Below are 13,694 nucleotides of genomic sequence, written 5' to 3'. Positions count from 1 at the left end.
CATGTGCATTTTGGGGGCACTCACCCAAAGAATTTAAATAGCTTTAGTACTAGGGACTAAGAAAATTGCTAGATACCAAACATGGCACCCTTATATTTCAATACAGTAAGGTCACGGTGTTTAAACAGAAAAGCAATAGTTCAAGTTGTTTACCTGCTCTATAGTGTTCCAAGTGACTGAACTGAGGAGTGACCTGTGTCAATCAGGGACTACATACACTGCATTCAACTTGAAAGTGGTGGATCTCATTTCGTATCTACTAATCGCATTGTTACATGCTGTGTAAAGACATATACTATGAAAGCACCACTAGTATGGGAACCAAAGTATGCTGCATCTGCAGCATTTCAAGACAGGGAAATTACTTCTCCCGTATCTGCAGAGGGGCTGTGCTCCTGTCCCCCACGTAGTGAATTGGTATCAGGGACCAGTACAGTACTCTTCAATCCTGTAGCTGCCTTGAGACTTTACCCTTTCATTCAACTCCAAGCTCAGACTTGTGGCCACGAATGCCCACTTTAATACTCTAACACAATACTGTCAATATCTGCTAATTAAAGAGGAGTTTTTTTTTTTTTTTAATTGCTTCCAAATCAGCTGTCTTGTGTTAAATACTCCTGTTTTGTCTAAAGTTTTACTCTTTCACTGCTTTTATAGTAATAGGAGTTCATATTATACATGAGCTAAGAGAAACAAAAACCTCAATTAAGTGCTGAAGAATGAACAGACAAATGCACAGAAAGGAGACTTGCCTTTAGTCTCATTCTATCTGAAGAACCAATTACAAAACTAACATTCAAATTTACCTCTATGTTTTAAAGAGGAGGTACAGACATACGCACTAGCAATACAAGCATGCCCAAGGTATTCCCTTAGTGAATCATCAGCTGTAGCCTAGAATTATTACTAGACAGAAAGGTAGACTGAAGACAAACTGAACTCAATGCTTCTCTGGCATATGAGGATATTAAAACTCCTTCAAGAAAGTTCTCTCCCCTTTCTAAGGCAGCATGAGATCAATAGAGCTCCTCACATAAGAGCCAATTTCTTTCATAAAGAATTTGCATAGCACAGCAGTTGGAATAACTTCACACTGGTAATTTGCAGCTGACTATCAACTGCTCAGCTTCAGTTTTTGTACACAGTCACCATTGCCTTTTTACCTGAAGGTTGGACACAAAAAATAGCTGCTAATCTCTATGATAAGACAGACATCCAATTTTCTATTATACCAGATAATGTGAAAAGACAAATTAGGAAAATCAACTGCAAACTTCAAAATGAAGCTCAAAAAGTATCTTGTATTTACTATATACAAAATACCTAGCCCTTTCAAAAAGACCAAAATCCTCAATATGGCAGCATTAATCTTCAACATAACACTTTAAGACCTGTTACTCTAAGCTTGCCCACTTCAGATTACCAGAAAAGGCGAACACAGGTTTACTTTGGGATACCAAGATAAAGCAATGGGGCTGACACGACCAAGTTCCAGGGCACATTTTTTTTTTCCTCTCATCTTTTCCTATCCTCCCATCACTCCTGCTCTCCGGTTGGTAATATTTCACCCTCTAATTAACAGTAAAGCAGCCTACATCAAGGGAAGCATGAATTTCATTGAAACTCCTGGAGGGCTGATGCTGATTTTTTTTTTTTTTTTAATAATAATACCAGAAACAGTTTGTAACAAACTACAAAGTAGCCTGGAACTGCAATACTTACCTGTGATACATGGCTTCACTGTCCAGCTAACGAGCATTCTTTCGTAAGAAAGAGGCCTAGCTCCTTCTGAATGGCTGTATGTAATCACCCAGGCATGCTAGCTCCTTTGCACCCAGCTAATTAACATAGTCTTTTCAGTCTCCACTTCCCAACAAGGTATCAGCCATTCCTAAACAATGATTCTTTAGCAACAACAGCTGATTCTTTCAGCACTGACAGGAGAGGCAGCTTGCCAGAGGGCTTGTTGAAATTTTGGTTTAGGGGACAAGCAAACCCTAGTGTGCCCCTCAGGTAAGAAAACTTCAATGACAAGAGCTTTGAGCACTCTTGGTGGACAGTGGAATGAAAGACGCTCTAAGATTTGATACTGTTTTCAAGACAGGGTAGCACAAAGATCAGCTCAGTGTAGGTGTCTAGACTTAAGCACACACATTCTTCCCCATGATAAGAACTTACATTTAAAACTTTCTCGTTAGTAATTAGCATGTGAAGGAAGAGTTTGAAGACCTGACATAACCAAGAGGTAGAGAACACCACCTTATCAGGAACCCTTCAAGAACCGAGTGAATCAATGTCCTACTCTGTTGACAATATAGATAAATAGTACAGTTAACTCAGTATTTTGGTACAACCTAGAACAGCCTTTTTTAAAAAGTGATCCCTGCAGACAGTAACAAAGATCAGCATTTACATACAAACTGTTCATGAACTTTGATTCTTAGATTCAGTGAGAAAGATACATGAAATTCAGACTTATACAGCTTAAGATTTTCTTTTCTTACTCATACTGCCTTTGAGCAGACATCATATGTAACAATAACCTATTACAGCAAAATTGATTCCCCACCATTTATGAGAAATAGCACGAGTTGAGCCTGAATTTAAACCTGAGTAGATTAAGAGTTCTTTAAAAATCACAAGAAAAAAGAAATCACTTCACAGCATTCAGAGTTCACATCCTGTACGTTAGTAGCTGCCTTGAAATACTAATAAAAGGAGGAAAACAGAATTTAAAATAAGGCACAGACACTAATGACTGTTTTCATAATGTAATCTTATTGATGTTGAAATACAACTTTTGGCAGTAAAAATAATGCATAATTTTATTAGATATTTATCAATAGAGATCCTCAAGTCAACCTTACCTTGCTGCTAGTACAAAAGTACCATCCTTATTTCTTATTCGGAGATAAATGCACGGCCATATGCACAATTGATCACAAGCCTACGAGTTTTTCCTATAAACTGGGTTCTGGAATACTGGAATAATTTAAACCAGTAACTACAACAATTACTTCATGCATTATCCAAGTATATGGCCATTTATTTCTTCATTTTGTCTATGAAAAACAGACAGATCTATGATTCATAACCTGTAAAGAATATTCCTTAAGGGTAATCTAAGAGCTCCAGCAATTGCTAGCCAAGTATGAAGCCAGCCTTTTCTTTTTTATATTTAAATGCACCACAGAAGAGTAATAACATTTTTATACCATAGTTCTTTTAGGTCTTGACGACAACACACTGTAAAGCAAAAAGTTCTCTCTCTCTCTTTACGCTGTGAAACACCTTTATTGATATATAACACAGAGATAAGAGAATGGGGCTATCCTCATATCTCAAAAGATTGGCCCACAAAACAGTTAAGATGGTCTAAGTGCTTTTCCCTTAGCCAATTGCCCTGGGAAACCTTTGGTGGTTTAGTTACATGAATACTCCTTAAAAGCACCAAATTCCAAAAGCTAGATGGAAATCTGTTATCAGAAGTCATTAATAATGACATGTAAAAAATGCAAATCAAAACAACAGGAGGCCTAAAAGCTACTGACTACTCCATGATTTTAAAATTCATTAGCTTCATCTGTTTTGAGCAGAAACCACTTGAACCTACCAGGAGACCTTTCACTTATTTAGCACTGGGTAAAAAGGCCATATGCTCAATCCCAGGCATGAAAATAACCCTTATAAGGAAGTTTGCCTTTTTTTTTTGAAGCAGGTTATTTGGCAACACATGCTGTGTATGTATATTTATGCTTTCAGTGCGCAGCTAGCACTACATAGATTTTAACTGGAAAAGTATCCTTTTAAATCCCAAACCAGAAAAGGCAATAGCAAACCATTAAACTCCAAACACTCCCTCACAGCTAAGCTACAGCTTTTAAATTAAAATAGCATGTAACAATAAAAAGAGTTTAGAGCTATATTTTCAATGTGTTCGATGTGTTCCAATTCAGCTTAAGAGGGTATGAATTTGCTATCATTAACCAGGACAAAAAACTTGATTAATTTTGCAAAAGCTGTTTGTTAATTTCTTAAAGGAGGTAGCATATAAAGGGTGAGATTGAATAACATGGCCTCATCTGGCTGTAAACATTTCAAACAGATATAAATAGCTATGATAAAAAGTAGTATGGAAGGGATTGTTCTGTAAATTGCTTTTATGAACTTAAAAAGAATGAACAGTAGATACAATTAATATATTTACTTATTTTCATGTAGTTTAAATGATACAGAACTGAAGATTACTATGTTAGAAAACCACATACAATATAAAAACATTTGTTAGACAAATTCACCATTCAGCTGACATTTGCAATAACTGTTTATCGAAGCTTAAATTCAGTTTTTATAATAGTTCACATACATGATTTTGTAAAGGTGCAATGTTTCATAAACAACACTATACAAAGTGAAACCCTGATTTTGTAGCAGTTTTTCATCACTTCTTAATCTGTGAACAATATAGCTACTTGCATCTCCCTATATTGGCTTTTTGAAACACTAGTAATTAAGGCATCTTTGCTGTATCATTTCTCAATAGTGCAAACAAAAACTGTCTTTAATAGTTTGATTAAAACACAATAGTAATATTTCCAACTCTTTTAAACATAATTGAAAAATAGTTGTGCATCTTTGAGATCTCTTGTGAAAGAAACATTTAAAAGCTTTTAATGCTGACTGGTCTTGCTGGTTCCTTATAGCTGCTTCTGCCATCTTGTCTTCACGACAGATCAGTTAATCTTCTTTTACACAACATTGCAGTAAAACACAGTAGCATTTAAATGATTCTACCTAGTAACTGAACACATCCCAAATGCAGCAAAGGCATACAGTTTTCATAGTGCGCTTTCACCTCACTGAAGTAAAAGCTGCTCCTACTAGACATTTTTCCACTTCAATGTGAAGTAGACTGTTAGGATTTTGTTAGTGGTTTCATTAAACAGCTTGACAGTTCGGTTCTCTTCTGCCAAAATTTCTCAAAAGGCTTTCAGAAACAGTACATATTTCAGAGATATTTTAGGGAATTATTTCACCACATAAGCACACATTTCTCAGTCACGTCAGTGTAGTTGTAATAAATAAGCATTTACATCCTAAAAGGAAAAAAAAGGAGAAAGTGTTTGTCATAATACTTATGGCATCACAGTGACAAGAGTGCTACAGAAGTCCCACAAAGGTTATTGGCAATAATAAATGTCCTCAGTATCTCCAGGTTCATTGCTTTGAGTGTTCTGTAGATTATGGCAGCACTGCTTTATGTTCCACTCATATCTCCCATATTACCTTTGGAGCACCAAGATTTAGGATTGAATCCTACACTCCAAAAAGGACATCTGCGGTAAATCTATGATAAAAGCCCTTGATACACATCTGCAGCACTGTACAATTTTACCTTAAGAACAATCTCCATTACTGACACTTCAAAAATAAGCTGCTATGAGAGGTTCTTGGCTAGATAGTCTTGCAATCTCCTACCCTGACAGCATTTCCTTCTGCCCGTGTTCACTCTAATCCTGCATGTAACCAGCCAAATCTCTGCTTTTGTTGCCTTCATCAAGAGATCCCTCCAGGGAGGAGGTTTTCATTCACTGTAACCCTTAGAACAGAGCCTCAGAGTGACATTTTCCTAGAGAGGAGTACCATGAGCAACACATTTACCATTTAGCACCACCGTATTACGGTGACAACAATACCACAGCATGTAAAGAGAGAAAGACAGGCAGGGTATTTACTTCTAACAGGGCCACCCTTCTACTCACAGCAAAGTAATTATTTCCTAAGCATCAGACTAGCAAAAGCTTTAGATTTACTGGGACAGCTAAGCTGTCACTTGTCCCCATTATCTGCCACTGAAATGACAACAACATTGCTGAGGCAAGATTCTCCAAGATGGATTACACTTACACAAGTAGGTACAGGAGATTCCTCTCGAAGTACCTACTCATCGGACCCCTTTTTATAGTAAGATTTAAAATAATATTACTAGCTATTTTATTCAGGAGATTCTTTCTCTGGAAGAAAGAAAAACATCCCCACTATCATGGAGATTTGACTCCAGATTTCTGTAACAAATTACATAATACGTTTTGAGTATTAGTAAAGCCAGCCTAGAAGTTGCACCTATCCTTCAATAGTTCGAAAGAAATAATGTCCAACTAGAAGAATACTAGAAGTGACACAGCTATGTTCCTTATTGAGTACTACTGAAACTGTATTACCTTAGCTATATTACCAGTATATCCTGGAACCAGAGTAAGATGACTCTCCTGTTCCCATAATCCACTTAATTGATGTTTTAAAACAGGAATATTTCTGAAAGAGAATGAAATAAGAAGGCTTTGTAGTAAGCGTACCCTTCCTGGCAAAGGAGATGTTTAGTTCCCCATACGGCCTTAGTTTTGCATTCAAAAGAATAAACAAAACAAAACCACACACACACCCCATGCATGTACAGAACACCCAAAAAAGAAGACGCAACTTCTACAATATTTGTATTATTTGTATTACCCCTGTGTTCCTGATTTGACTTTGTTCTGCATTTATTCAAACTCCAGATGAAAAACAAGTACCACCTGCTTCTTGATAACCATAAATATTCAAGTCGGGTTAAACTTTTAAATTCTGATTATCAATATTTTTTGCAGATGAGATCTGTTAGCACTGATCCACATTCATACAGAAGAAATGGAATAAACTATAGAAATATTTTAATATAGGTTAATACTATACTCACCCATCCTCTGCCTTTTCTGTATGTGCAGATAGTTCTGACCACCATCTTTTAATGACAGCCTGGAGCCAGTTTAAACCAACTATCACATATCTGTAACAATATATTTTACATATTACATGTTTCTCCTCCATTTGATAAAACAAGCCAACTAGAGGCAAAGTCCTTTTGTTTTTTAAATTAATATCTACAGGTCAGCTAAAGCACTAAAATAAATGGGAAAGCAACCAAAAACAATACATTTTCTAACCTGGAAGATTTAGAGAAAGAACAATCCACAGGAATTCTCACGTTTAGGTTCTGGCACGTTTTTAGTTTTGAAGTGGTAAAATTCTGCTTTTGTTTTAAAAAATAGATATTCTTTAAATATTTTGCCTGAGAAACATGTATTGATTTTATACTGCAAAATATGCAAGCCTCCACCTTGGACATGTTTCTCTTACTATGAATACATCTGCACAAAGGCCAAGCAGCTAGTTCTCCGCTCCCCAATCTTACAGGAGAAATACAAAATTTGTATCCCTGAACACTTAAAGGGAGAAGTGAACATTTACAAGAAAGCTCCTTCAGGAAGGGTTCCTCAATAAAGTCAGGGAGAAGAGATCAAGGTGGAGACTAAACACCTTTAAATTGAAGGGCAGTGCACAGCCAGGAAGAATCATTGCCAAGACACTTAAAAGTGATACTTACTCTTCATATTTGCTCTTAAGCAGTGACTTCACTAAAGGCAGAAGATCTACACAGCAGCCAACTGAAATATATGGTTTTTCTTCCTGCAAACTTAAAAAAGAAGACGTTTCAGAAGCGCCTGAACTTCAGTGTGTGTATATGAAATTCTCATTCCCCCCTTAGCTTTTTTTTTTACCTGTTTGTAAGCACAGGAAGGCAGTCTACTACTACTCCCAGATCCTGTATCCTAGGAAAAATAACAATAAAATGAGAAGTGTTACTAGCAGAGCACAGGTTAATCTATATGCTTCCAATATTGTTTAAAGAACAGGTAATTATAGCTAAGTTACAAATGTTAAGGAACCCTTACAACACTGTAGCATATCTGAGATTGCTACTCTACTTCAGAAGAAAATAAGAGATGCTGAGTTTACCTCACTAAGTAGGCTACCAGTTCGCTTATACTTCTCCTTCTCCAAAAGGTTAAAGCTACATTCAGCCTCAGATTCCTACTGAAAAGGACTTGAGCCATAGTTTCATGGTCCTGAGAAACCTGCATAATATTTTTGAGAATACAAAAAAAAAAAAAAGTTTACCGCAAGTTAAAACAACCAGCAATAGCTCAGTAAGTTGCTGTAATATAACTTAGCATATAAAAGTATACTCTTCTACACACATGTAGAGCTGTTTAGAGTTCAATAATTTATTTCCCTTAGATGGGGGCAAGAATAGACTACTTTACCCAAAATATGATTGTAGATATCCTAAATAGTTTGTTTGGACTGTCTGTAATTAAAAAGAGCATTCACAAGTGCTAGCTTATTCTCGCCAACTTCAATACCTGTTTACTTGGATGTTTAGTAATTTTGAAAGCTTTAAAAATTCAGACAAAGCATTGCATGTACTATAAACGCCAACAGAAAATGCTTAATTTCTGGGAAGCCTTATCCTCGGACTGTAGTTTAGATATTAAAATATATTCTGGACTAAAGTGAACATTGCTACCTACATCTAAAACCCAGTCTAAAACCCAGGCAACACACACGAGGATCTGTGCTACTGGTACCTAGTTTCTCAGAGGAGAAAAACACACACACCAAAAACCCCAAACCACCATCTTGTCTGTGGCTCATTTCTTTACCCTTCTTTCTGAACCCTCTGCATTGTAGCTATTCCTTCAGTCCTGTCTGGAAGCCAACAAATTCAATTCAACAGCACCACAAATCTGCACCTCCACCCCACTAGACTCTTGGGGTTATCTTTTCATGGCAGCTGTCATAGCACCATAAGGTATCACACCACGAAGAGGTAGCAAGGACATGTCTTGCCTTAAACACTGTCAGGCCTCACTGGTTAGAGGACATGCATCTATACCACAAGGAAAGAAAACCCGTAAGGGGCTTTAAATAATCCTGATTATCATGAAACTCATTTTTTGGTCTTTTGGCCAGCTGCAGAAGCACAGCAAGCATTCACTGAGCTTCATCAAATAATCTTACTGAGAAATACAGACTTTTAAAATTTTTTAAGACTAGTTTCGTACACTCTATTAGCCAATACTGCTATTGAAAAAGGTCCTGTCCAACACCACCTGCTTACTGTCACCCATACACTAACACTTTCAAAAGCACATGTGTAGCTGTGCAGCACTGGAAGTCATGAAATTGGTTCAGATCAGAACAACCTTTCATTGTGCTGGTTTAATTTTAACCCAGACTAGTTGCTGGTTCTGAACTTCTGTGCTGAACCAAGAACAGGAACAGCAGCAGTACTACTACTGTAAGCAAATGAGCCACTGTAAACTGACAAATACAAACTGTAAATCACTAGTCCTAAGGCAGCTTGTACACTAGGAAAACTACATCTCTTCAAAGGCTTCCACGACTAACTGCATAACTCAATTTACCAAGAGTAGCTTTATGTTAAACAAGTTTATTTTTTTAAATAATAAAAACAACAAATATCTGCTTACCTCTGAAAAAAATCCACTATATTTGGATGAAGGGCCTTCTGTTTGGGATGAGCCAGAATCACTAGAATTTAGCAAGTGTGAACGACTGTCGTTATGTAGCTTTGTTGGCAGATTCCCTGCACAAGCCAGTTCATTTTCTTTATTTGCCATGTCACAGCCCCTGAATTTGGGGAACTGTTTCTTTCTATAACAAGGCTTTGGAGTATAGCAGCGAACTTTTCTTTTACAATATACTACTTTGCAAAGAGAGGGGGTACTGGTCACTGTTTTTCCAACTGTTATTCTGCAATAATAAAGCAATATTTTAGTAAACATCACCAAAACCAACGCATTTTGTGTTATTAAACACAGTATTAATGAGTTCAGATTAAACTTGCAACTTCTTTAAAAAGTGCCTAACTCGCCCTCCCGCACCAATGAAATATCTTCATCACATTTGGATTATCAGAAATGACAGCTACAATCAATATCCTTCTCTTGCTTTAATTAATACAGAGACTCTTATAACACAGTGGAGACAAGAACAGAGTATCAGTAGTAAAATAAGCTCCATATGCTAGATGATAACTTACATATATATATATATTTGTGTTTGTATGCTTAAAGCAGATTTAAACTGCTTCCTCCCTCCCTCCTAAATCCAAGACTCTAAACAGCAAAGTTCTCCTACCTGTTTGCATATAAAGCCAACTGTTTTGGAGATTTCTTACCCTGGGAGAGGTGAAAGAGGAAAGAAAAGAGCTCTATTATTAAGAAGCCTCAAACAATTCCACAGTTTGTTAAAATAAAAGAATCCTTCTTTATCACAGACTATGCTTGCCACAGATCCCCTAGCACCCATCCCTCCAATTCTGGAACTGAAGTGCAGCTGTGTTAAACTTCTCGGAACACACAGATGTTTCACAAGCACAGAGAGATGCCAGAGCTCTCCTTAGAGCATCATTTTCTACAGGCTTGTGGTACCTCTGCCAAGAGAGGACATTGCAACATCAGAAACAGATTGCTGATTTATCAGAGTAATTGGAAATTGTGACTAAAAAGCCTACTGAAGTTTGATAGTAAAAATTGATTATCTGTTTCCTATTAACAATTGATGGTAAAAAACACAGCAGAGGCCACTGCAGAAAAAGATCCCACCCATCAATGCAACATTAAAAAAGCTCTGATGTATAAGACACCATCTTAATTATCCTGAATTCATTCATACGAAACATTATTATCCTGATAGCAATTATGTTGCATGGAACGCCAATAATCAAGAGGAATCACATATGTCATTCAATTTGCTGCACATATTAGCAAAGCCCTTGAAAAATTAAGCAATAATTTGAAGATTAATTTCTAAAGTGTAACTGTTTTCTTATAACCTTTAATGTTTCACAGCTTCACATAATGAAGATGAAAAGCTGAAATTCTGGTCTACTTTTTTTGAACTAATAAGCGAACAATTTTTAATAGCATTGAGATGAAGAAAAAAGAAATGCATATTTTCATACAAGTAGGTACTATGCTCATATACTGCAAGCATTTCAATTTGGAAGTTTATATTGATGTTAAAGTTTAAGCTGTTCTTGACAATAAAATGATGCCAGAATCCATGTCACTGACTCATAGAAAAACATGTGGCTTAATACATGGTTTCAATAAAAAAAAAAAAAATAAAAAAAAATCACACAGAGGACATATCTTTACTACTACTTGAAGTGATCTTACAATAAGTTTATCTCCCTAATACTTCCTCTGTACTCCAGCTGGCCACATTAAGGCTTCAGTCAGCAGAACAGATAAGAGAAAGTGCTTTGGGCTGGCAGGGTCCCAGTGGAAGCACCCAAGTTATCAGAGAAGCTCTTTGGCAATGTTTGGGAGAACAGGTCTGTTTCCATCTGTGTACTTCGCCTGCCCTCCCTCTCACTTGCTGTGCCACATGCCCTCCTGGTGAGAGGAAACTTTGTGATGATTGAAGTCCTGCTCTGAACCAGTTCTTGGCTGCATGGCAGGGAAGCAGGCAGAAGTAAAGCCACATCAATATCCACCGCTCATGTGGATGATAGGATGTATGTAATAGGCACATACAGTAATTACACTGATATAATGCAATGCACATTTCCCATCCTGTAAGCTCTGCATAGGCTAAAGTTCTAATGCACATCTCAATATGAAATGCACCCTTCTTTGCGCTGAATGTTGTGTTTCTTGTTTTAGACTGCTCAGTTATGAACTTCTGTGACTTCAGTTTAATCCGAGGAAATTAAAAACCTTACCTCCTTCATGATCTTTTTAGTGACAGAAGAAATTCTGTTTCTGGGAAGATCAATGGAATGACCCTCAATATGCAACACTTTCTGTTTTCTATCATTGTGGGCTTCAGATGCCATAATCTCTCAAATCCCTGTGTTTAAGGAAAGATAGCATTTAGTGGCAATTTCTAAAGCATCTCATCAAGTTTACTCAAATGTAGTTGAAAAAAAGGTTAACAGAAGAACTATTCACAAGATATTCTGCCAGGGAAATAATTCAAGATATGACCATTTAGCACATACTAACTGGAAGCCTTAAAATAGCATTCTGATGAGCATTTGAAGATTTATACTTCATTTTCTGAAATAAAATAACCACAAGAGAAAGAATTTTTTTTCAGACCAGCATGGTGCACCTGTACAGTCAAGTATAGACATGTACAATACATAAAGAATAATAATAAAATCAAGCTCAAGTAAAGAGCATGGCAAATGATTCATTCCTCTAAATTTTACACTACCAGTTTTAACTCCCATCTTAAAAAAGAAAACACACAAACAAGGAGAAAAAAAAATAACCCACAACTATTCCCAAATAAGCAAAGAATTTTCCCTAAATTGCAAGAGTCTGGTCCAAATATTGATAGACCTTTCCTCTATGTAGCAAATAGATTTCCCCCATATTAGAAATTTCAATATTTAAAACATTAATAAGATCAGCGTTGGGAAAACACCACCACCACCACCACACAAATGGGAAGCGGGGCTTTCAATACAGTAACTGAAGCTCACAAAGTAAACAGGTGACAGGTTCAGAACAAAGCAGAAGGGGGGGCTTCTTCACATAACACATACTAAACACCCTGCCTTAGGATCCTATAGAAGCTAGAGAACATATTCTGCAAGAGCTTCAGCTTTTTTTTAGAACAGGATCAGTACCAAGAAATCTTATTTTAACTCTCAGAAAGGAAGATTGACAGAAATCCTTGCCCTTTTTGAAAAGGGAAGAACAGAGCCCCCAGGCTGAGGACTGCAGCAAGCATTTAAAGCTGCAGCCTTATTTAAGACATCAGCAGTCACTTGTCCACACTTCTCTGGCTACAAGGCTGGTTCAAGACTGGTTCATTAGCTTGACTCTGCAGAGGGCAGTTACCACTCTGCTGGCACCTGTTGGGTGGCCTATTTTTTTCCTGCATGTTATGGCATGGTGACAGAATAGCTGCCACTCTGAGCTCTCCATACTTCCAAGGCCTCCAGCCACCAGGCTTATAAATAGATAGTAAAAAAGTAACTTTGTTCTTAAGTGTAAATGAAACCACCAACCTTTGCCCCGGCTCCAATCCCAAACATGTCCCCCCACAATAAACCAACCATTTCTGGAATTCCAGTGGTGTCAATCTGAGAGACAGAGGGGGACCACATATGAAAATCTTAACTGGAAACACAACACAAGCTGAACATTTTGGGGAGGAGGAACACAATCCAAAATCCCAAATAAATCCAGATCAGGTTTCTGAAAAATGCAGGAAGTTAAGAAGAGTGAGAAAAATCTTTTAATCTTTACATCCTTGTTTGCCAACACTGGCACCAGGAAGGCAATAAGCCCCATAGAAGACCAGGGAGGACAAGTGAGAGCAGGTACCATGGATCACCAGAGCTAAACTCAGTCTGTCAGGTGCTAGAAAATCCACAATCCCTATCCCTGAATAATCATTTTTACCATTACCATGGTAAAAGGCTTTCCTGTGACAACCTTGCAACACTTCATACCAAACAGTGACTTTTGTTAATTTAATAAACACTTAGGTTCATACCTATCTCAAATTATTGATACTTGTTTAATAAATGTTAAGCTTCATATCTATCTCAAGTTACTTTCAACACCCATCTTTTCCAATTTGAAGCAGTGTGCGAGAACTTGATGCTCAGCATAGGAGGTAGTCTATTAAACTGGAATGCTTTTGTATTTAACAGAGCAGAAGTGTAACATGCTCAGATATAACTGGATGCTCAGATATAACAGAGCCCCTGAGGAAGATAGCATCATAACAGATAGGCAAAGTAAATTCTGGGTACTAGAAAA

The 13,694-nt window shown here is 37.1% G+C and overlaps 1 protein-coding gene across 2 annotated transcripts; it reads right to left on the bottom strand.

Annotated features, from left to right (window-relative positions):
• Window positions 1-4,774: 4,774 nt before the first annotated feature.
• KATNBL1 (katanin regulatory subunit B1 like 1) lies at window positions 4,775-11,790 on the bottom strand. Of its 2 annotated transcripts, XM_088529386.1 has the most exons (9): window positions 11,636-11,790; window positions 10,045-10,085; window positions 9,375-9,657; window positions 7,837-7,955; window positions 7,599-7,649; window positions 7,424-7,513; window positions 6,737-6,826; window positions 6,222-6,315; window positions 4,775-5,096 (listed from the first exon to the last, which is right to left on the bottom strand). In XM_088529386.1, the coding sequence occupies exons 1-9, from the start codon at window positions 11,747-11,749 to the stop codon at window positions 5,064-5,066; spliced, it is 915 nt and encodes a 304-aa protein (XP_088385512.1). In that variant the 5' UTR covers window positions 11,750-11,790; the 3' UTR covers window positions 4,775-5,063. The 2 variants fall into 2 exon arrangements, with proteins under 2 accessions (XP_088385512.1, XP_088385513.1); XM_088529387.1 differs by lacking the exon at window positions 6,737-6,826.
• Window positions 11,791-13,694: the final 1,904 nt, after the last annotated feature.

This window comes from Tinamus guttatus, unplaced genomic scaffold (genome assembly GCF_059628265.1).
Source record: "Tinamus guttatus ecotype Peru unplaced genomic scaffold, ASM5962826v1 Tinamus_guttatus_pri_ptg000327l, whole genome shotgun sequence".
In the NCBI taxonomy this organism is placed as follows: domain Eukaryota; kingdom Metazoa; phylum Chordata; class Aves; order Tinamiformes; family Tinamidae; genus Tinamus; species Tinamus guttatus.
The sequence above is the reverse complement of the archived record's forward strand: the minus strand, read 5'-3'. Positions and strand labels throughout refer to the sequence as shown.

What these genes read in the sequence shown, in the direction of transcription:
- KATNBL1 (XM_088529386.1), bottom strand. Translation starts at nt 11,749, where the DNA reads ATGGCATCTGAAGCCCACAATGATAGAAAACAGAAAGTGTTGCATATT. An exon ending in ATAGTGGATTTTTTTCAGAG is followed by an intron (nt 7,956 to 9,374) that starts GTAAGCAGATAT and finishes AATATTATGCAG; the next exon opens with GTTTCTCAGGACCATGAAAC. An exon ending in CTTCCTGTGCTTACAAACAG is followed by an intron (nt 7,514 to 7,598) that starts GTAAAAAAAAAA and finishes TTCTTTTTTAAG; the next exon opens with TTTGCAGGAAGAAAAACCAT.